The 21394-nt window shown below is 40.7% G+C and overlaps 1 protein-coding gene across 1 annotated transcript; it reads right to left on the bottom strand.

The window, feature by feature from the left end:
- Positions 1–737: 737 nt before the first annotated feature.
- LOC125704383 (F-box only protein 11-like) lies at positions 738–20419 on the bottom strand. Its single transcript, XM_048969823.1, has 22 exons — positions 20398–20419; positions 16535–16662; positions 16302–16383; positions 16071–16215; positions 15750–15879; positions 15508–15591; positions 15068–15200; positions 14745–14851; positions 14461–14572; positions 14235–14341; positions 12867–13004; positions 12112–12329; positions 11704–11884; positions 8696–8818; positions 8410–8495; positions 6961–7037; positions 6567–6710; positions 6191–6301; positions 4409–4516; positions 2036–2144; positions 1853–1951; positions 738–1568 (listed from the first exon to the last, which is right to left on the bottom strand). The coding sequence occupies exons 1-22, from the start codon at positions 20402–20404 to the stop codon at positions 1439–1441; spliced, it is 2559 nt and encodes an 852-aa protein (XP_048825780.1). The 5' UTR covers positions 20405–20419; the 3' UTR covers positions 738–1438.
- Positions 20420–21394: the final 975 nt, after the last annotated feature.

Here is a 21394-nt window from a genome sequence, read left to right as displayed (position 1 = left end):
GCAATGAAACAGTTGAGTGCTGTATAGACAAGCACATCAGCTTTAATACAGCGGGGAGCTATAGGGTTCATCTCCAGCAATGTCTCGTTTCTTATCGAGGAAAAAGGGGGAAAAGTCACAGTCACACGCGAGTGCCACTCACACGAGACATCACTATAAACACTCTCTCGTGATGCTTTGCCAGAAAGTACTCATTTGCTGTGCCTTGCTTGAGCCCCAGGGGTTAAAATAAATGTTTTGAGACATGTATTCCTGTAGATCATTTCAACTAAAACTTCCAGAAATGGCCAGATATCCACAGAGATTAACATTTAGCACACTTCACCCACCATTACCCATGTGAAACGTTTTAACCACCTGACGTGACTTTTTGTGCATTACAAGCCCTAAGTCCCTAGTGTGCCTGAGCACCAATGGGAGACTTAACAGGGTTACCCCAACAGTCATTTCAAGCAGCCTTAACCACATTTAAGTGTATCAACAAAATTGTTTATACCTTAGCAAAAGGTAACACAGCTCAAGAATGCACACTACTCAAAACATTTCTTTTGCTTTTGCAATTAAAGAAAAGGAAAAAAAAAACATTACTTTTAATATATTAACATTGCTGGAGTAAATTTAGTGTTCCTAAATCAAATCTGTGTAATCCATTGATTTCTCTTTCACAGAAAGAACTTAGATACCGGGGCTTGACAAGGTATACAGTAAGCAAAGGGAGTGTTATCAAAATAATAATAATAATAATAATAATAATAATAATAAGACATTCAAGTACAGTAAGATTTCTGCTTGAAAATACAAAACTATGTGGGAAAGCATTAAAATCATGTGTCAATCAGAATGGCATTAAAAAAAGCTGAAGTGCTAGATCACCTTTTGTTCCTTCACCAAACATTTACCAGCACCACTGCTGTCTAGAAACAGTTGCCAAGGTGGCTGTATGGGCAGCGCCCAGCCTACTGAACAGGATGACATCCCTCTTCAGTGAGAGGGACTATGGCTCCTTGTGTTTCTGGGTACCAGACTGCAGCTAAGCTCCTCCTACAGCAGCATCTCAGATGTTGCACAGAGGCAGTACAGCTGAAGTCACGCCCCCTTACTCTCCATAATCCTGAGTCAACATATTGCTTCTCTTCGACGTTCATTTCTTCTTTTCTTCAAAACGTTTGCATTAACAGAAAAAAAAAGTTTTACATCCACAGACACAGGAAAGCCTTTTAAAGGTTTTCTTTAAATATATAAACTTCTCCATTAGAAGCTGGGTCAGCTTTTGCTTTTCAGTTTTTTAGTATGTTTTTAAAGATTTTATTTCTAGTGTGCATATCTTTCTCCATCATCATACATTAAACATGGAGTCTTTTTAGGTCCAGACTGATCAAAGCATCCATTTGGTGCGTTTAGTCCACGGCCCTTTAAAAGGTAACAGCTGAGGTCAAGCTCAGTTGTGCTGCAATGTATTGGACTCTATAGGAGGGGCAGAGTCATACAGAGTGTCTGTGTCATGTGTGGGCTCTCCAGCAAGTGTGCATGGGTTTGACAATGTCCCTGCTCCACAGTCACAGAAAAACCTATAGTGAAGAGAAAGTTATTAATATCCCTGAATGGAACTATTAAAAGTCACAATGCAGTTAAATTCTTGCACAGTTCAAATGTAACCTATTGACTGTTTATTACAAAGAACTACTAGGCATGAGCAATACAAACTGACAAAATGTCATTTTCATGATTATGAACATATCATCAGTTTGAGTATTCTATCGTGATATAGCCTAAATACTTGTTTCCTTGTGTAATTAACAGTTGCGTACAAGTCTGTTGTTTGTATAATTCTATTTAGTGCAGCTGCACTAACCTGTCGTGCCGAATGAACTCAACATCATGTCCTTGATGGCACTTCTTGATGCAGTTCAGGCAGATGGCATTACGGTCCGTGGTGTTGCATGTGTGACACCTACAAGAGATGAAATGGAGGTTTTGATTGGTTGATATGCTCATCAGATAAAAATGTATGCTGTTGGGGGTTGGGGGCATTTACCTATAAAAATCGTGCATCGGGTAGCTGGTGTAACTGGAAATCTTATACAGGCACTGCCCCCTAGAGACAGCTTTTTCAATGGCATCTTGGTTGTTCATTATCTTGTTATCTGTGGAGGAAAATGCACAGTCAAAACAACTAGAAACTCAAAATGCTAATGTTGGAAATATCCACCAGCAGATGACCTCTGTATGAAACTGTACATGGAACATCTTATAGTCCCTCCTCTTCTTTTCTTTCTAGATTTAAACTCCCATCTGGAGGAAATATCTGGTATTTTTTTAGAAAATCAATGCCCTCTACCTGTCAGTTGGACTCATTTCCTACTTATATGGTTAAATCCTGTTTGCCCTCTCTTTCCTCTCTGGTAACTAACATCATGCATTCCTTCCCTATTGCTGGTCTCATTCCTTTATCTCTCGAAACAGCCATCATAGAAAGAAAGAAACCTGGACTCTTACAACATAAATTTTCTTCCAATCTCAAATTTACCTTTCATCTCTAAAATCACTTGAAAAAACTGTCCAGCCTCACACCTACTCTCCTAGTAGGTGGTAGTGTAGTGGATTTAAGCTGAATCTTCAGAGTAGCAACAAGTCTGTGGTCAGAATTCACAAACTAGGCATTTCTGTAGACCCTGCAGTTCTGAAGGAGCTTCCAATGTCTGCCAGCGTGGATGTGATCGATCTCCTTCGCTGCACCACCAGCATTGGAGTACCAAGTCCAATGATGCGGCTCAGGGCAATAGAACCAGGATCCAGCGACGGGCAGCCCCGACCTTTCGCAAAGTCAAGGAACATGGAGCCACTCTCACCCTGGTCTCCAGACCCATGGGGACTGAAACAGTCCTGAGAGCCAGCCCTGTCAGTGCCAGTGGTCACTTTGAAGATGTTACCCATAACCAGAGTGTCACCTCGTGGGCACTCTTCAACCACTAAGTGAAGTTGTGAGTAAAATGTCTCCCTCAATGAGACATCACTTAATGTGATCAGAGCATATACTGAAACAACAGACAAGACACCCAAGGAGTGCCTTAGCCGGAGTCTCATAATACACTCATTGAAAGGAGTGACATCAGACACCATCAGGAGGAGCCGATCTGCTACAGCAATGGCTACTCCCCGAGTATGGCAGCCATCAGTCTGACCAGACCAAAAGTAGGTATACCCACCTACAGCCACTCCCCAGTCTGCGGGACTGTTGCTACCAAAATGCGGAGTTTACGAAGCTTCCCCGACAGCAAAGAAAGATGACAGAGAGAGACAAGATGTTCCATGTGCCCACCCAGATGGGCCACATCAAACTGGGACCCAAGGGCCGCCATGCAGCAGGCAACGCCTCAGCACCACACCAGCCCCAATCCCCAACAGGCCTGACACTTTTAGCTCTCTGACGGTTTCAACTCATCTGGGTATGAGGCTCCTGAAGGCCTCTCCCATCCCCTTCATGGTGCATGCAGCTTTCCTTTGGGTAGCTGCAGCAAAGCTACTCCTGTGGAGAGCAGACGGGTATCGTGCCTGTTTATATCGAGCAGTTGCGAGTTGTTTTATGGTGGCTGGAGTGCAAATCCCGCCACCAACCCCCCAAATATTTTTCCTTGCAAGTAGAAGGATTGCTTTCAGGGCTGGATGCAGTTTAACATCATACCCAGGACATGTTCTTGACACCTTAAAATTTAATAACATTTTTTATAAAATCTTAAAGCTGACAACACTGCTATTCTTGTACCTGCTCTAGTTATAACTGATATTGATTATTGTAATTCTATCCTCTCTGGTCTTCCTCACTACCTCCTCCACAAATTTCAACTGGTTCAGAATGCAGCTAACGCTTGTATCATTACCAGAACCCCTTCTATAGAAAACATCACTCCTGTCATTTAGCATCTTCACTGGCTCCCTGTTAAATATCACACTGAGAAGCAAAATTTTAAAATCACTTTCAAGACAATCGATAATCTGGCACCTCTGTATATCTCTGATCATCTACATATCTCTATTCTTTCAGTCTAGCTAACCAGCCTAACCCTAACCCTAACCCCAACCCCTCATCTCAAACTCTCTACCAAAACTTTTGGAACGTTGATTTTCTTCCTACCTTTAAATCTCACCTTAAAGCACATGCCTGTTCTGTATAGTATTTCAATGTTGTATTAACATTGGTTTTATTGCAACTATTTTTATTATATATATATATATATATATATTTATTATGTGACTGTTCAGTAATGTGTATATAAGGTCCTTGAGTGTCTTGAAAGGCACCTAAATATAAAATGTATTATAATTAAAATCAGGTCTGGTCTTTCAAAAGCCATAAACCTATGGGCACAGAACAGAGAAAGGAGAGGAACAGAGCAGAGTATTCAGTTACCTTTCATTGTCACATTGACACCAGAGGCGAGGAACAAGCCTCCAAAGCGGTTGTTGAAAATTTGATTTCCTTCCAGAGTTGCAGTGGCATGATTGGTGATCTCAATCCCTACAATAAAGAAACAGCAAAGTCTAAAATCTTATACAGTGGCTTGCAAAAGTGTTCAACCCCCTTGAAAGTCATGACAATTGTCTGAAGTATAAAATTTATATACACAATTTTCTCAAAAACACTTTTGAGTACTGTTGAGTACTCTTTTGCTCCAGTATATTTTTCAAGGCCCAAATAGGTCAGTTGTTTTAATATCATTAAAAAAACAAGAAAATCATTATAAATGCTGTTTGCCTAAGTATTCAACCCCTATGCTTTGGAAATTGCAGGTTTACACAAATGACAAATTAATTATAACTGACACCAAAATGAAAGTTAAATATGATTAAGTACTACTTAGTCTTGATGTTTCCCCCCAAATACGAAAAAGGCCCTTTGGAAGGGTAATTGTCTTTCTTGGACAATCACTGCAAAAATTAAGACAAATGAGCATTCTCCTGATGTGACTGAAGTCACTGCAATGCAGAAGGCAGGAAATGGCTACATAAAAATACCGACGAGACTGAATGTCCCGATAAGCATTGTTAGATACATCATCAGAAAGTAGAAGGTTCATCACAGCTCCCAGACCATTACTAGAACAGCAAGATGTCGACTGGTGAGAGAAAGCAACTAAAAATCCACCCACTCTCAGAAGTCTGTAATGCTCTTTGGCTGAAACTGGAGTGAAGGTGCATGGGTCCACAATTTCAAGAGCTCTTCATAAAACAGGCCTCTACAGGAGGGTAGCAAGAAGCCATTCCTTATGAAGATCTACATAATACATATGGCTTTTGCCTCAAAGCATGAGAAAGACCCAGTTAAGATGTGAGAGACTGTTTTAAGGTCAGATGACACCAAAACAGAACTTTTTGCCAGACTTCTAAAAGGTATGTATGGTGCGAAAGTAGCACTGACCATGCCTGAAGAATCACCGTACTTATGGTGAAATATGGTGGTGGCAGCCTCATGCTATGGGGATGATGCTTATGTGCTGGGACTGGGAATCTTCTCATAGTTGAAGGGACAATGAATGGGCACAAATACCACACAGTGTTGCAGAACTTTTTTCAGTCTGCTATGAACTAATGGCTCAGGAGAAGATTCATCTTTCAACATGAAATTGACCCTAAGCATAAGGCCAAAGCGACACGGCTCAAAAAGAGGAAGGTGGATGTTCTGGAATGGAGTCAAGGCCCTGATCTTAACCCTATTGAGAATGTGTGGCACTGTTTGAAAGCTGCTGTCCAGAGTTGCTGTCCCCCCAACCTAGAGCATCTCTATTCATTCTGCCAAGAAGAACGGAGGAGAATCACTCCTGCATGATGCGCAAAAGCAGTACGTACTTCAAAAAAAATTAAGGCTGAAAACGGTTCTCAACAAAAATTAATGTGTAGAGATTAAATACTTATGCTAAACACTAAACTGTGAGTTTTTCTTCAATTAAATATATACAGAAAATGGTTTAGTTTGACATTTATAAATGGATTGTTATGACATTGTGTGAGTTCACACAAAAATACTGAATGGATAAATATGTGTACAAATCCTTTGTCAGGCAGAAAATTATGATTCAAGGGGCTTAAATACTTCTGCAAGCCACTGTACAAAAAATGTACTAATGAAAGGTTGGAGAGGAGCACAGCTAGACTAAACAGGCAGGTACAATGACATTACAAGGTCGACCCCCACCTGCAGCAAAGCCATCAAATATCCTGTTTTTCCTGAGCACAGGATGACTGTTGGTGCTGATGAGGACACCAGCTTGGGCATTGCGGAAGATGTCGTTCTCCTCCAGCAAACCTGCACAGGTAAGGTGTGGCAGTCGTTCTACTCATAAAACAGGGCTGACTTACAGCTTAAGATTGATTGCTAAAACAGATGATCTGAAAGGCTGTAGGGTGGAGAAAACCCCAGACCATTCATGCCTTTATAATGTCCATCACAGGCAGGGAAACTGACTTTATGTTTACAGAAATAGACTAAACTGATGCGACAGAGAAATATCTCCCATAATGTGATAAAACTGATGGCCTTTTATTATGGATGTAAACAACATTATGCATACCTCGACCACCATTGAATATGCATATTCCACCATCTCTACCATCATGGATCTTGTTCCTGCGAAGTGTAGGGTTGCTGTCTGTCTTTATCCACACACCAGCCATAGCATTGTCAAAGATCTCATTGTCCTCAATGAAACCCAACCCTGAGGACAGAATAGGCAGTGACAGAGGGCAAACTGAAGCCAGCCATACAGCTAGCCATCCTTCTGAAGCAAATGAGAAATTATGCTGAGGTCTCTGAACTGCAGCTTTTGCACTGAAAGTTTGTAAACAACTACCAATTAATAGGGAACAGTTTATAACATTTCCAGAAGGTATCACAGTGACCCAATGGACACTGAGCCAGAAGACCGTGTAACGGTACTGTCGAGAACCTGAATTCCAGCTCCTTACCAGAGTTGTATACCAGAATGCCACCATTCTGCCCCCCCCAGATCTTATTCCGCCGAATCTTGGGGTTGCTACCAGTTCTGCAGGAGAAAAACAGGCAGCAGTGATTCCTTTGTAATTTCTGGACAATGCTACAAATACTGCAGTGTCAGGTTGTGAAACAAAGATGTTTTTAAAAAATAACAATGAATACTTTAATGAATAAATGCACTAGGAAATGCAGCAAATTAAAAAACAAGAAAAAAATCAAAACAATATTTGGTGTGACCACCCTTTGCCTCTAAAACAGCATCAATTCTCTTATGGACACTGCAGTCTAAGGTGTTCGGTTGGCAGGATGTTGTAAGCATTTCGGAGAACTGTCCAGCTCTTCTGCAAACTTGCTTCAGCTTCTGCATGTAATTGTAACTGGCAGATGGATGGATGGATAGATGCAGTATTCATTGTTCTTTTTGTTGATGACAGTTCATTGTAACTTTAGCTATGTATTGGGGCTCAGTGTCATGCTTCAGAATTAATCTGAGATCAGAAAAACTCCTTCCCGATAGTCCTGCATAATGGATGAGAAAATGCCTATATACTTCTCAGTAGTGAAGGAACCATTCATTTTGATCAAACCACCAAATCCATTTGCAACGATTCTGGCACAAATATGCATGAAACCACCATCACTGTGCTTCACTGCTGCTGACAGACACGCATCCATGCAGCCCTTTCTCGTCCTGTGGCAGGCACTGTTACAACAAAACTCAAATTCTGAAATCAGTTCAGAGCACCTGTTGCCATTTTCTACACCCCAGTACTTGTGCTTTTGTGAATAAGAGAGTCATTCAGCTTTTCCCACGTAGGAGACATGGTATTTTGGTCACAACTCATGAGCGAGGCCCAGATCTGAGCTGAGAGCAGTGCTTGACATCTTCTAATGTCAAAGGGCAGTAAGCTTCATTTGGCCTGCTGCACTCGGCTTCCGCAGCTGGCCCCTGCCTTTCTGCTAACAGCCATGACTGTTTGTGCTTATGCAGAACAGCTTGTCTAGTGTGAGACTTCTGCTGATTCAGGATGTCCACCTTGTGTGTTGTTGCTGTTTGCTCTTGCCAAGGTATAAGACTCGAAGGAACTGCTACCTCTCCTTTTTAGCATGGCCTTCCCTCACCTACTTTTACTTTTGTCATGGTGTAAAATCTGAAGGTTAGACAACTCCTGCCATGGTACAACCCAACCAGTTTGGTTCAAACTACACATTATGTCATTGATTATTAGCTTTTTTTATTTGTATGGTTGTGAACTGGGCTGTCTACAAAGACCTTAATATTTTTTTTAATCTAAAATATACTCGTTCCTATTGACACACTGATGCATAAGATGTAAACTGTCTAAAAAGATTTTTATGAAGCGCACACACACACGCACACACAAATTATATAAAAACCTCCAGTGGCATAGGAAGCTGACCTGATCTGAACACCAGAGTACATGTGATTGTAGATGTCATTGTCTTCTAGAACACCATGCCCATTGTCATAAAAATATACTCCAACCTGTAAAATATAAAATATACAATAAGATGCTCTCCTGCCAATGGAGAGCTGGGATAAAATGAATGTTACAATAATTTATAATTTAGTAAATAAAACAATGCAACATAAACAAGAGATTAATAAAAAAGTAGCAGGTCCCACCCACTTACATCCAACTGAACTGCTAACCCTGAGCCAGAATGAGCACTTTCAGCCATTACCTGCTTTCCGCTGTGTATCCGGTTCCGCCGCAGAACCGGTGTGCTTCCGGTGGTCACCCACACACCCGCCAGGGTGTTACTGTACACTTCATTCTCCTCGATTACACCCTGACCCTTTTCGTGCTGCAAGGTAGAAGCCACACCACATGGTACAGTCAGAATCTCCTCTTCTAACTGGCAGGGTTCTCACTCGAACAATCATTTATTTTTAGCTGCGTTAAACAGAAACAAGAGGTCCCTCCCTGACATCACTGTATTTACATACTCATTCAGAGAGCGTTCACACTCAGAGCTCACACAGCATTCACTTGCACATCATGGCACCATGTGTTAATTCCACATGTTGTTTGTGCAGCTACACGTAGAAATTAATATGCGTATGTGAAACGCAGTACCACCAAAAATCTTGGGGGCAGTATGGTCAACTTATGTTACTGAACTGTTTATATATGGTACAGTTAGTATTAAAGTAGCAACTGATCTATCTATTTTTTTTGAGTGGCCAGAAGATATTAAAAATGCAATATTTTCGGAGGCAAAAGGAAAAAAAAGTATTCCAAGCACTACTGTGTGAGCTGAACAGCAGCTTCAAAATGTACTGGCAGTTTAAGTTTCTTCTGCTTTCTATGGAGAATGCTGCAGCAGTATTACGGAGTCAGCAACTCGCTGTGGACGCAGTGAGTGTACAACATTCATGCCACAACCGTGAACTACGCATTCAAGTATGTGCAGCTGCACCACTGACGTAGTGACAACACACATAGGCATAAGGGTTGCGAGTCGGCCTGTCACAATTATTACATAATCATCTAATTGACATTATGCAAAATATAATTGTGGTCAGCTCAAATAATCAGTAGAATCGTCTCCACTCATATAAAAATAGAAATATGACTGTTCTGTCTCATTCACCTATCACTATTTCCATGTTGTTTTCTACCAGGTAATGCTTGGCTGGCTTTTGTTTAATGACATCATCTCATTGTGTTTCTGAACCAATCCATACCACCTGCCCTATTAGTACCTCGCACATGTGCGCATGTGCAGCATTAGGCTTCTCAGCAAATGCGGTGCCCCATTTGTACACTTAGTTTCACAACATTTTCATGACCCAGCCTGATCCCGTTAGAGTTTCTTTTCACCACTTCAGGTTCATTTTATGGGCTGCTTGCTCGTGAGTGATCTTCACCAGCCCAGAATATCAGGCAGATATTCCAATTTTGGATTCTTTGTGTTCTCTGTCTGTTTAATACAAGTTCTGCATAGCACTTTCACATGTGTCTGAGTACGTGTTTATGCGTCTCATTATGGAGGGATGACTGTTTATATCCCTGACGGCTGCCACTATTATGCTGCAGCAGAGTCAGCATATTATGGCTACAGGACAAATAACTAAAGAAATGTGTATTATTTTTCTATTCATTTATGATCCCACTGCTTTGGAGTGATATAAGCAGGTGCACATAACTGGTATGCAAGTTAGCATTCACTGTAAAGCGATAAACATGGAAATTTCGTGTTGCAGCAGTGCAAATGCGTATATATTTTATGTGCATTTGTGTTGTAAAGACAAGAAATTACCATGCATTTTAACCTTTATGTGGCTAATCTGTGCTTCTTTAGAAGTATAAAGGTTAACTCACAGTGCACATGCAGTCATTTCTTGTCATGAGAGCATGAATGCATTTAATGAATGCGCATTTAAAGAATGCATACTCGTGTATCAGTTATGTGCATCCGTGGATATAAATATGGCTGAAACTAACACAAAATACACCAAACTTCATATTTCAGTTTAGAGTGAACTAAAGCTATCTGTATACCAAAATTCTGTGTCACTGGATAGCAGAAATTTCAATTGATGAAAATATGAACTAACTTTTCAGATATTGGATATTTAGATAATAGTACTGACCAAAAAAAACTGGAAATAGACAACCGGAGTGAACACTTAAATAAAATGGATTTTTTTTTTTTTTTTTGGTTTGGTTAAGTCAACGGAATCATTAGCGCCGATAGTCTGTAGCATGTTTCACAAAGCCGGCTTTCTTGCTTAACCAGATAACTTGTCTGATATAAGGTACTGCATAGTTTAAATTTATTTTATTCTCATTCACTTACATTTACCCCAGACTACCTTAATTCCAATAAGTAATTCAGCTAAGTTTGCTGTAAATGTAAACGATACGATTTGCCATGGGGGCGGCATGGTGGTGCAGTGGTTAGTACTTTTGCCTCACACCTCTGGGACCCGGGTTCAAGTCTCCGCCAGGGTTACATGTATGTGGAGTTTGCATGTTCTCTCCATGTCGTCGTGGGGTTTCCTCAGGGTACTCCGGTTTCCCCCTCACAGTCCAAAAACATGCTGAGGCTAATTGAAGTTGCCAAATTGCCCGTAGGTGTGTATGTGTGAGTGAATGGTGTGTGAGTGTGCCCTGTGATGGGCTGGCCCCCCATCCTGGGTTGTTCCCTGCCTCATGCCCATTGCTTCTGGGATAGGCTCTGGACCCCCGCGACCCAGTAGGATAAGCAGTTTGGAAAATGGATGGATGGATGGATGATTTGCCATAAAATGGCAGGATGAACAAATAGGGCAGGGCAGACGTGTGAAGTAAAATTGGGCAGGTGGTTTGGGATCAGGAAGAGATAATAGCAACTGTCTATTGCCAGGCATTTAACATTAAAAAAATTTTTTCCTTTCTTATTTAACTTATTTGTTAATGTTACATCAGGTCTCTACAATTTTTGTTTAAAGCTTAAAAGGCAAATGCATTTTTTATTTCTTTGCAAGGTGTATATGCAATATTCAACTATTATTAGGCTAACTCTAGGCTGATAGTGTTATAAAATAAACAGAAAAAACAAATCATTAATCGCAATTATTTTTATGACAATTAACTAAAATTTCACGATGGTGACTGTCCCAGGGGGGAGCATGAAGTACAAAGCAGCCCTAAGAGTTGCATGTGTGACTAAGGATACACATGGGAATGAGGAAATTTCCATACTACATAGATGCCTCCATGCTGCCCATCATGGATTTTGTTCTGTCGAACGATAGGGCAGCTGTTGGTCCGGATCTGGATCCCTGCCAAGGCGTTGCCGTGGATGTCGTTCCCTTCGATGAGGCCCCGCCCATCTCCAAATATGTAAACACCACCTTGGTTGCCATTGTAGATGGCATTTCCCCTGAATGCACAAGACAGAGAACAACTGCATGAGACACATATATCAATACCAAAGTGTATTGTAGGTGTTTTCATGTTTATGGTACCAGGCTTCCATTGGAGTAGTCCAGACAAAACAACCAAATCAGTTCAAAACAGTTAGGATAGTAGTACCATTCATGCGATAAAATGAAGAAAAGACTGGATAGAGGAATCCCAATAAACGGATGTATAAATAAAGATGCTAACCTGATAGTGGGGTCACTGTTAGATGTGATCCAGACTCCAGCAAAGTTATTCGCATAGATCTTATTGTCGATGAACTGGCCACGACCCTTTTCATGCACATAGATGCCCCCTGTCTGTCCATGGTGGATCTCACAGCGCACCACTGTGGGGTTTGCGTAAGCCTTCACCTCAAAGCCAGCGATACGATTCCGGTGGATGTTGCAGCTCTCGAAGTAGCCCTGCAGAGAACACACAGCACACACCAAAATGTACAACAGTGTCAAGCAAAAATCCTATGAACCAGGTAAAAGTATAAACACCTGACTTTTAGGTTTAGAGAGATTTATCTAAACAGGCATAGCTCATGTTATTTTCCCACATCAAGCAGCTTGACTGTATACACTAGATAGAGACCCTTGGTTTTGAAAGCATGATGTTTAGCAATCACAAAAAGTACCCTAAGATTATGGGATGAAACAGGAGCACCCCAAAGAATTGTGCATAACATGCAAACTCCAACAAGAATGGGGGTGAGATTCAAACCCCCAGCTCTGAAGCTGTGGCAACAGACACCTGCTTAGCCACCAAACTCTCTCAAGAAAATTTACTTATTCAAAAGCTATTAAGAAGTTAATTGTAGAAGATACCAGCATTCCCCACAGCAGGCATCCACAATTCTAATCCTGGTATACTCAAGAATGTTGTTCTGTCTAATGTTAAAAATCCTGTAACCACAATGTGACAGAAAACAAATGCAACGAAGCCAGTGCATTTACCATGCCATGGTCGAAGGTGAACACTCCAACATCCCTTCCATGATGAATGTGGTTTCGTCGGATGATGGGGTTGCCATGGTTTTTCACCCAGATGCCTGCCAGAGCATTGTTGGAGATCTCATTGTCCTCATATACACCCTGGAAACAGATGTGGTGGGGGGGGGGGAACACTGATTAGGAACAGAGACATGCAACTTCATAGCACTAATTTCCTGCAGGGCATAAAGATGCACTGTGTAACTGTTCTCCAATCATTATTAGCCAATGGTGGCTTATTTTTATAAGGCAGATTCAGTTGGAAAAGAAATTGAAAGAAAGAAAGACAAAGAAAGAAAGTTACTTATTCATTGTTACCTTAGATGACTCAAAGATGTGGGGATACTATTATAAGGGATAGCTCAAGGTGGGCACACGCTTTGCCTGACACCTGAATCCAAAGTGCAATGTAATATACTATTTATCACCTATAAAGCCTTAAATACACTTGTACAAATTCACCTTGCAGATCTGCTTTTTCAAAATGATCCTAATTTCTTTTTATAAAATGCTAATTATTTACCTTCACCAAACATTTATAGCCAAAACAACAACAGAGCCAAATACAGAACTCCTGATTTAAGGAATAATTTTCAGATTATTACATTTCTGAAGCACTAATCACAGGTGATCACCAAAACTAGCGGTTCCATTTCTGGTTTAATTTTTGTGGTACACCTTCTGCCTCCCATCGTTTTACTATGTTGCCATTGTTAAGTTACTTCTGCATTACACTTGGTTGGCTACACTACCACATACAACACAGTACTCATGTTCTCTTTACTCCTATACTTTCTGCCTTGTGCTTGGGAACAGTCCAATCACCAGAACATTATTGCGTACCCCAAGTAGCCACTCAGACCCAGAATATAAAAACATCTTCATTAACTAAATGTTATACAGCTTTTATTACTGTATTATTGCTTTTTATGTAGTAACAGTCACTTATGTCCACTGGCATTCTCAGCATTGACAGGAAATGATAGAATCAAAGACTACATCAATGTTACTCCCAAAGCATTACAGCATTACAGCAATGTTACTGCCAAGTTTTGAGAGATTCATCGTACGTGTTGTAATTTGGCACAGCCAAATTTCTGTGCATGTTCCCCTCCCTGGGGAAGTGTGTTGCTCAGTCTGTGGAAGCTCAGGAAGTGTTTGTGTCTGTGACTGGAAGGTCACCGGCTGAAAACCAAGGGTCACCAGAGTGATTTTAGCATTGGGCGCTTAAGTAAGGTCCTTAACTGCATTGACTTTGATTAAAAGCATGTGCTATATGACAACCAAGTACAATGTGCACGCCGTGTCTCTTTGAGGCGAAGTATGTCATGCCTGTGCATAGTCTGTGATGTAAAGTCCCACGTTCTCACAGTCGCTGATGTTGCAGTGCTTGATAGTGGGACAGGCGCCCTGACCACTTACACATACTGCGGAACCCACTGTTGAAAGAGAACAGAGAACATTAGCTGAAACATCTGAACTATTATGCTTATGGGAAATCTGTAATTAACTTTTAAAAAAAGAAAAATGAGTCAGATGGATGTACAGACTGCCATACCTGTACATGTGCTCCGTATGACACAGTAATCAATAATTGGGCTGCAGTTTACAGTGATCTCTAAACAGTGGTGGGCATTGTGGTGTTGGGCAGACTTGTCATTAGGGTTGAACTATCGGAAACAAACACAAATACAGACCAACAAACTTCCAGTATTATTTATTTATTTTTAATTAAAGGTGCATACTACAAATAAAGTTCTAAATCCTAAACAGGGACATAATATCTGTACTAAAGAGAAGATGGAAGATGAAATGAGTCTGAACAGGACAACAGGCACCCACCCTAATAGTCATGTAGCCCACATAGGCATCCTCAGATCCTTCCATGAATACGAATGTGGAGTCCCGGGTGTTCTCAATAATCACCTTATCCGCTACCTTCCCAGGTGCTAAAGGGTTTGTAATAAAAAGGGCAGAAATTCTTTGGGTCACAAAAAGAGTGAGGGGAAAGATATTTTACGTGAGCATAACACAATCTAGCCTACAAAGAGCAGATTTGAAATGGTTCTTTATACAGTTTCATCTTTCATCATACATGAAAAACAAGCTATACCAGCAAACACACAACCATAACCACTCAGCAGAAACTCCACAAGTTAACATACCAGCGCCAATCATGGTAATGGGTGACTCGATGTAGATCCACTCGTCATTGTAAATCCCAGAGTGGACAAATATAAGCCCCTCAAAATGAGCTTCCTGTACGCCACCAAGAGCATCTTCGATGGTGTCGTAGTACTGAAGGGACATTAGCATCAGCATAATGGAGTGTGGAGAGGAAGAGAGCCTTTAAAAATGTAGAAAGTTCATATTTTCCCATATACCAATGAGTAGCACTACTTTCCATAACCAGATTAACTATAATTTTCATCAACGCTTATGTGTTTCCAGAGAGACCAATTCAGGATCTATCAAAATAAGGGCTTTTGAGAAAAGATTTGTCTAAGAGACCATGACAATAAAATGGGAAAATTCAATAAAATCATGAGATTTGCTCAATAAATAATGAAGAAAACAAGATTCTGTGATGGAGATATAGTCTTACCAACATGTTCTCCCGTCCTTTGTACCTGGCAGGGTTGCTGTAGAAATGCTCAGCAAAGCCAGGCTTCACATGAGCTCCCTTGCACTGCAAACAAGTTAAGAAGAAACACCCTCAGAGTGTAAGGTAATGCAGCACCTGGGTGGACAGATTATATGTAACGACACCGAGGGTACTCAGACAAATTAATCAGGTAAAACTGCTACAGGGAAAGGTACATGAGCTTGCACACAGGAGACACACACCAGCTGCTGAAAGCTCTCTTTCCAGGGGTTTGACTGCTCATACTCCTCAGGATTGATCTGGTAGAACTTTCCAGGCTCAGGATGCATCATGGGGCGTGTGTACTCAAATACCTCCATGTAAAGTCTCTTCCTATGAAATGGAGACAGAACATATGGATCAGATGAACTCCACTCAAGGTCACACAAAAAGCTCTCTATATACAATTCACTACATATATACATTAACAACAGCTAAAGAAACAAAGACAATTTAATGTAGCAAATTATCCATGGCCCTCAAAATCCACGACTGGGGTGGAAGGTGGCATGAGGCTGGCTCACCAGAGGATGGGGTCATTGGCCAGTTCACTGAAGCGCTTGCACACACGTGCTGCCTGACAGAGGTCCTGCTCCAACAGGTAGGAGAAGATCTTCAGGACCACCTCATCGGGCAGCTTCTCCTGGAGGTACTGCTCAGCTGGAGCAGCTGATGGGGAACAGACCAGACATTTTTATTAAATCAATTTTACCACCAGCCCAGAAACCAAGGACCACTCATTAGCCGGCACTAACCTGGCAGATCCAGAGATTTCCCTGAGATCCGGGGCCTCTTGGCTCGAGGCCCAAAGGTTTCTGTGGCTGAAGTAGAGGCTCCCTGCAAAGAGAAGCAGTGGTGAAGGGAGATGATCACATCCTACCATAACTGAAGAACTGGGAATCAGTGGGGACAGTAACTGTACACTGCTGACCTATACAAATACAATAAAACAGCAGGTCAACAGAAGCAAAGGCAGATAACAACCAACCTCCATGGGGCTCTTTCCTGGGCAAGCAGTCCGCTTGGACAACAGGGACTTTCTTCGTAGTTGATAGGGACTATTTTGAGCTCCAGGACCAGATTCTTCAGCAACCATGTCTGCAGGAACTTCATCATCTATGGCCAGAAAAAAACGTACAGACCGTCAGTGTGGCAGTTTCAAAGTTCTGTGTAGTTGTAATAATAAATGGTGAGATTTCCAGACTGCCAATTGCACTAGGACTTTGTCAATGTGCAATATTAATATTGATACTGCATGTTGTGCACATGAACGTGTCACATCGCATGAACCAGAACAGTCAGCTATGCCGAGGTTAGGCATTATTGCCATAGTATCCAGACATTATATAACTTTATATATTTAAGTAACATTACTATGCAATACAGTAGCACTATTTTGAAATATCGCTGATAACATCTGTTCAGTACGTGGGGGGGGGGGGGGTGCGGAACACAAATAATATATCGATATAATAATAATAATAATAATAATAATAATATATAATATTATATAGATAATAATCGATATGTTGCTAAAACATTTTCACTATCATAGGTAAGGCTGTCACGATCACACCACGATCATGTCCCGATGTAATTGTGATTATATGGTGCATGTGCAATCATCACCAGGGTATTAGATGACAGGTGAAACGTTTGCCCAGACGCCACCGTTCTGGTACTATACGGACATTTACTTACACCCGCAGTTTGGTAAGCAGATTAGTGGTGTCCCTAAAATATTAACGAGATGCATATTGTGATGCCCAAAAGTTAGTGATCTGTATACATTTGCCATATTCTTATGTTTAATAAACGTGTCTGATTTTAAACTGCAAAAAGTACCGCCACACCACCATCTTTTTACCTTGTTTGTCCACAATCTCTCCTCTTACAAAAGACGTTCAGTGCCACTCCAGTGCTTATTGCTTCCATGACTTTCTAGAACAATAGCATGTGGCTCCAGTAACTGAATTTAATAAGCATAAGGATACTCTGAATTTATACAAACTACTTGCTTTTGGATGTCACAATACGCTTCTCGTTAATATCTTAGGCACACTAGTAATATGCTTACCAAATTGGGCGCGTAAGTAAATGTCCGTAAAGTACCAAAAGGACGGCATCCGGACAAATGTTTCACCCATCATCTAAAGCCCTGGTGATTATTGCACAAGCTCCATATAATCGCTATTATAATGCAACATGGTTGCGACAGCCCTAGTCATAGGAATCAAACAGCAAGCTTTGCAATTTGCTGTTAAAAGTATAACTTACCACTGAATTTCTGGGTTTAAACAACAAATTTAGAAATTCAACCAAAAACTAAATTCATAACTAGATTCTGTTGATAACAATGTATTCCATGGACCACCGAATCACCCCTCCCCCGCTATATCTAGTTGTAATCATCTCAATGCCACAATTAACAATGGATTACATGTTGAACAGCTGCTTGCGAATTTAAGTTTCCCCTGTGTTGAAAAATGTACTAATACACTGATTAGCAAGACCAAATGGGCTCTGCCTAATGCTAAAGCTTTAAAAAAATGTAACATAGTTTTTCTTAATTATTCCTGCCTCATGGGATTCCACTGCTCAATTAAAAAAATTATATGCGTCAAAGACAAAGCATACTGTATTCATTCAAGATACAGATGGGATTGTGAGAAATTTAACTGATTTAAACAGCAAGGATGAAAATTGAGACAACAGATTCAGAGTGCCTATGCAATGTAAACTGATTTAACATGTACTAGGTAATCTTGAAACGCAACAATCATTATATTTCCCTAACCCTAACCCTAACCCCCTAACCCTAACAACCTAACCCTAAACCCTAACCCCTAACCCTAACACTAACCCTAAACCCTAACCCAACCCAAACCCTAAACCTAACCCCTAACCATAAACCCCTAACCTCTACCCATAACCCTAAACCCTAACCCTAGCCCTTATCCTAACCCCTAAACCTAACCAAACATATTAGCTACTAGCATATTAATAAGTAAACATAACACGTTAGCATCCTAGCCTATTAGCATGTAAAATGCCTTGGCATGCTCAGATCAGGCTGAAACGTTGGATCTAGGCGTACCGCGCCTCCCAGATTCAGAATCTGCAGTTATCTCAAAACTTAGCATGTTAGCATGTTAGCATCAAAACCGGAAGTGGTTGTATCTCAGCCTAGGAATGTCGTAGACACTAGAAACAAAGTCCCTTAGATCCGTCTTAATGAGTGGAGTCAAGTGATGCAACTAGCGTCAAAATAGGCAATGTACAAAAAAAGCTACAAGCATGTTAGCATATTAACATCAAAACAGGAAGTGGGCGTATCTCAGCCTAGGAATTCCCTAGAGATTAGAAACAAAGTTCATCAGATCCGTCTTAATGAGTGGAGTCAAGTGATGCAACTAGCATCAAAATAGGCAATGTACAAAAAGAGCTATAAGCATGTTAGCATATTAGCATCAAAACAGGAAGTGGGCGTATCTCAGCCTAGGAATTCCCTAGAAATTAGAAACAAAGTTCCTCAGATCCCACTTAATGAGTAGAGTGAAGACATGAAACTAGCGTCAAAATAGGCAATGTGCAAAAAAAGCTACAAGCATGCAAGCATATTAGCATCAAAACAGGAAGTGGGCGTATCTCAGCCTTAGAATGTTGTAGAAACCAGAAACAAAGTTCCTCCGATCCCACTTAATGAGTAGAGTGAAGACATGAAACTAGCGTCAAAACAGACAATGTACAAAAAAGCTACAAGCATGTTAGCATGTTAGTGTCAACACCAGAAGTGGGCGTGTCTCCGCCCAGTAATGTCCTAGAGATTAGCAACAAAGTTCCTCAGATCACACTTGATAAGTAGAATCAAGTCATGAAACTAGCGTCAAAACAAGGAATGTGCAAAAAAAGCTACAAGCATTTTATCTATTTTAAAAGTTAGCATCCTAGCCTGTTAGCATGTAAAATGCCTTGGCATGCTCAGATCAGGCTGAAACGTTGGATCTAGGCGTACCGCGCCTCCCAGAATCAGAATCTGCAGTTATCTCAAAACTTAGCATGTTAGCATCAAAACCGGAAGTGGGTTTATCCCAGCCTAGGAATGCCCTAGAGATTAGAAACAAAGTTCCTCAGATCCATCTTAATGAGTGGAGTCAAGTGATGCAACTAGCGTGAAAATAGGCAATGTACAAACAAGCTACAAGCATGTAAGCATATTAGCATCAAAACAGGAAGTGGGCGTATCTCAGCCTTAGAATGTTGTAGAGACCAGAAACAAAGTTCCTCCGATCCCACTTAATGAGTAGAGTGAAGTCATGAAACTAGCGTCAAAATAGGCAATGTACAAAAAAGCTACAAGCATTTTAGCTATTTTAAAAGTTAGCATCCTAGCCTGTTAGCATGTAAAATGCCTTGGCATGCTCAGATCAGGCTGAAACGTTGGATCTAGGCGTACCGCGCCTCCCAGATTCAGAATCTGCAGTTATCTCAAAATTTAGCATGTTAGCATGTTAGCATCAAAACAGGAAGTGGGTTTATCTCAGCCTAGGAATATCATAGAGATTAGAAACAAAGTTCCTGAGATCCCACTAAATGAGTAGAGTGAAGACATGAAACTAGCGTCAAAATAGGCAATGCACAAAAAAAGCTACAAGCATGTAAGCATATTAGCATCAAAACAGGAAGTGGGCGTATCTCAGCCTTAGAATGTTGTAGAGACCAGAAACAAAGTTCCTCCGATCCCACTTAATGAGTAGCGTGAAGACATGAAACTAGCGTCAAAATAGGCAATGTACAAACAAGCTACAAGCATGTAAGCATATTAGCATCAAAACAGGAAGGGGGACGTACCTCTCATCAGCAGGTATTGAAGCAGATTATCTGGGGTTTTTTTCCTCTTTTCCCTCCCTCTATTTCCCTTCTCCGTTTTCGTCCTTCTTTCCCCCTCTCTCTCACTCTCTTGAGGAAATAAATAAAAATAAATAAATAAATAAACAAATAGAAATAAAGCAGTCCTCCGCAGAGGGGGGTGGTGGAGGGAAGAAAAATAATAATTAAGTTTTACATTTAATATTTAACATTTATATTTAATATTTAAGTTTTACATTTAACATTTACATTTAACTTTTATATTTAACATTTATATTTAACATTTACATTTAATATTTATATATAGCCATACCATTTATATTTACATATGATAAACAATTTTGAACATAATCTAACAGCAAAAAAACCTGATGATCCATTTACTTCTAGCTAAATGTCAGAAAATTGCACTAAATGTTGAAAAAGTGGCAAGTACAAAAATGTTTGCTACCTTTATAAACGGTGCCCCGTGTATATATCTCTTTTCCGTTTTCGTTTTACAAGTGCTTTCTGGCACTCACCAGGTTGTTGAAAAAACTAAATTGTCCTTACTGCTTTTCCTAGAAAAATAAAAATCAAATAAATAAATAAACAAACAAACCAACAAATAAGTAAATAAAATTGTATGCATCTGTAACACTTATGGCCTTAAAATAGGTCCATTTCTCAGTGCTAATGGGCAGCCTAGGCTTGATTCTCCCTGCTGGCCCCTGGAGGATGGGCTCCCCCTTTGGGTCTGGTTAGGGTTAGGGCTTCCTCTGCTGCCCCCTGGAGGATGGGCTCCCCCTTTGAGTTTGGTCCCTCCCAAGGTTTCTTCCTTCTTGGGAGTTTTTCCTTGCCACTGTCGCCTATGGCTTACTCACTGGGGGCTTTGGGTGCGGATGCTGTAAAGCGCTTTTAGACGATGTATTGTAGTGATAATGGGCTATACAAAAATAAATTTGTTGTTGTTGATGTGGGAATGGTGGGAGAAGAGACA

Source organism: Brienomyrus brachyistius, chromosome 12 (genome assembly GCF_023856365.1).
Source record: "Brienomyrus brachyistius isolate T26 chromosome 12, BBRACH_0.4, whole genome shotgun sequence".
NCBI lineage: Eukaryota > Metazoa > Chordata > Actinopteri > Osteoglossiformes > Mormyridae > Brienomyrus > Brienomyrus brachyistius.
This window is presented reverse-complemented; position numbering and strand designations above follow the sequence as displayed.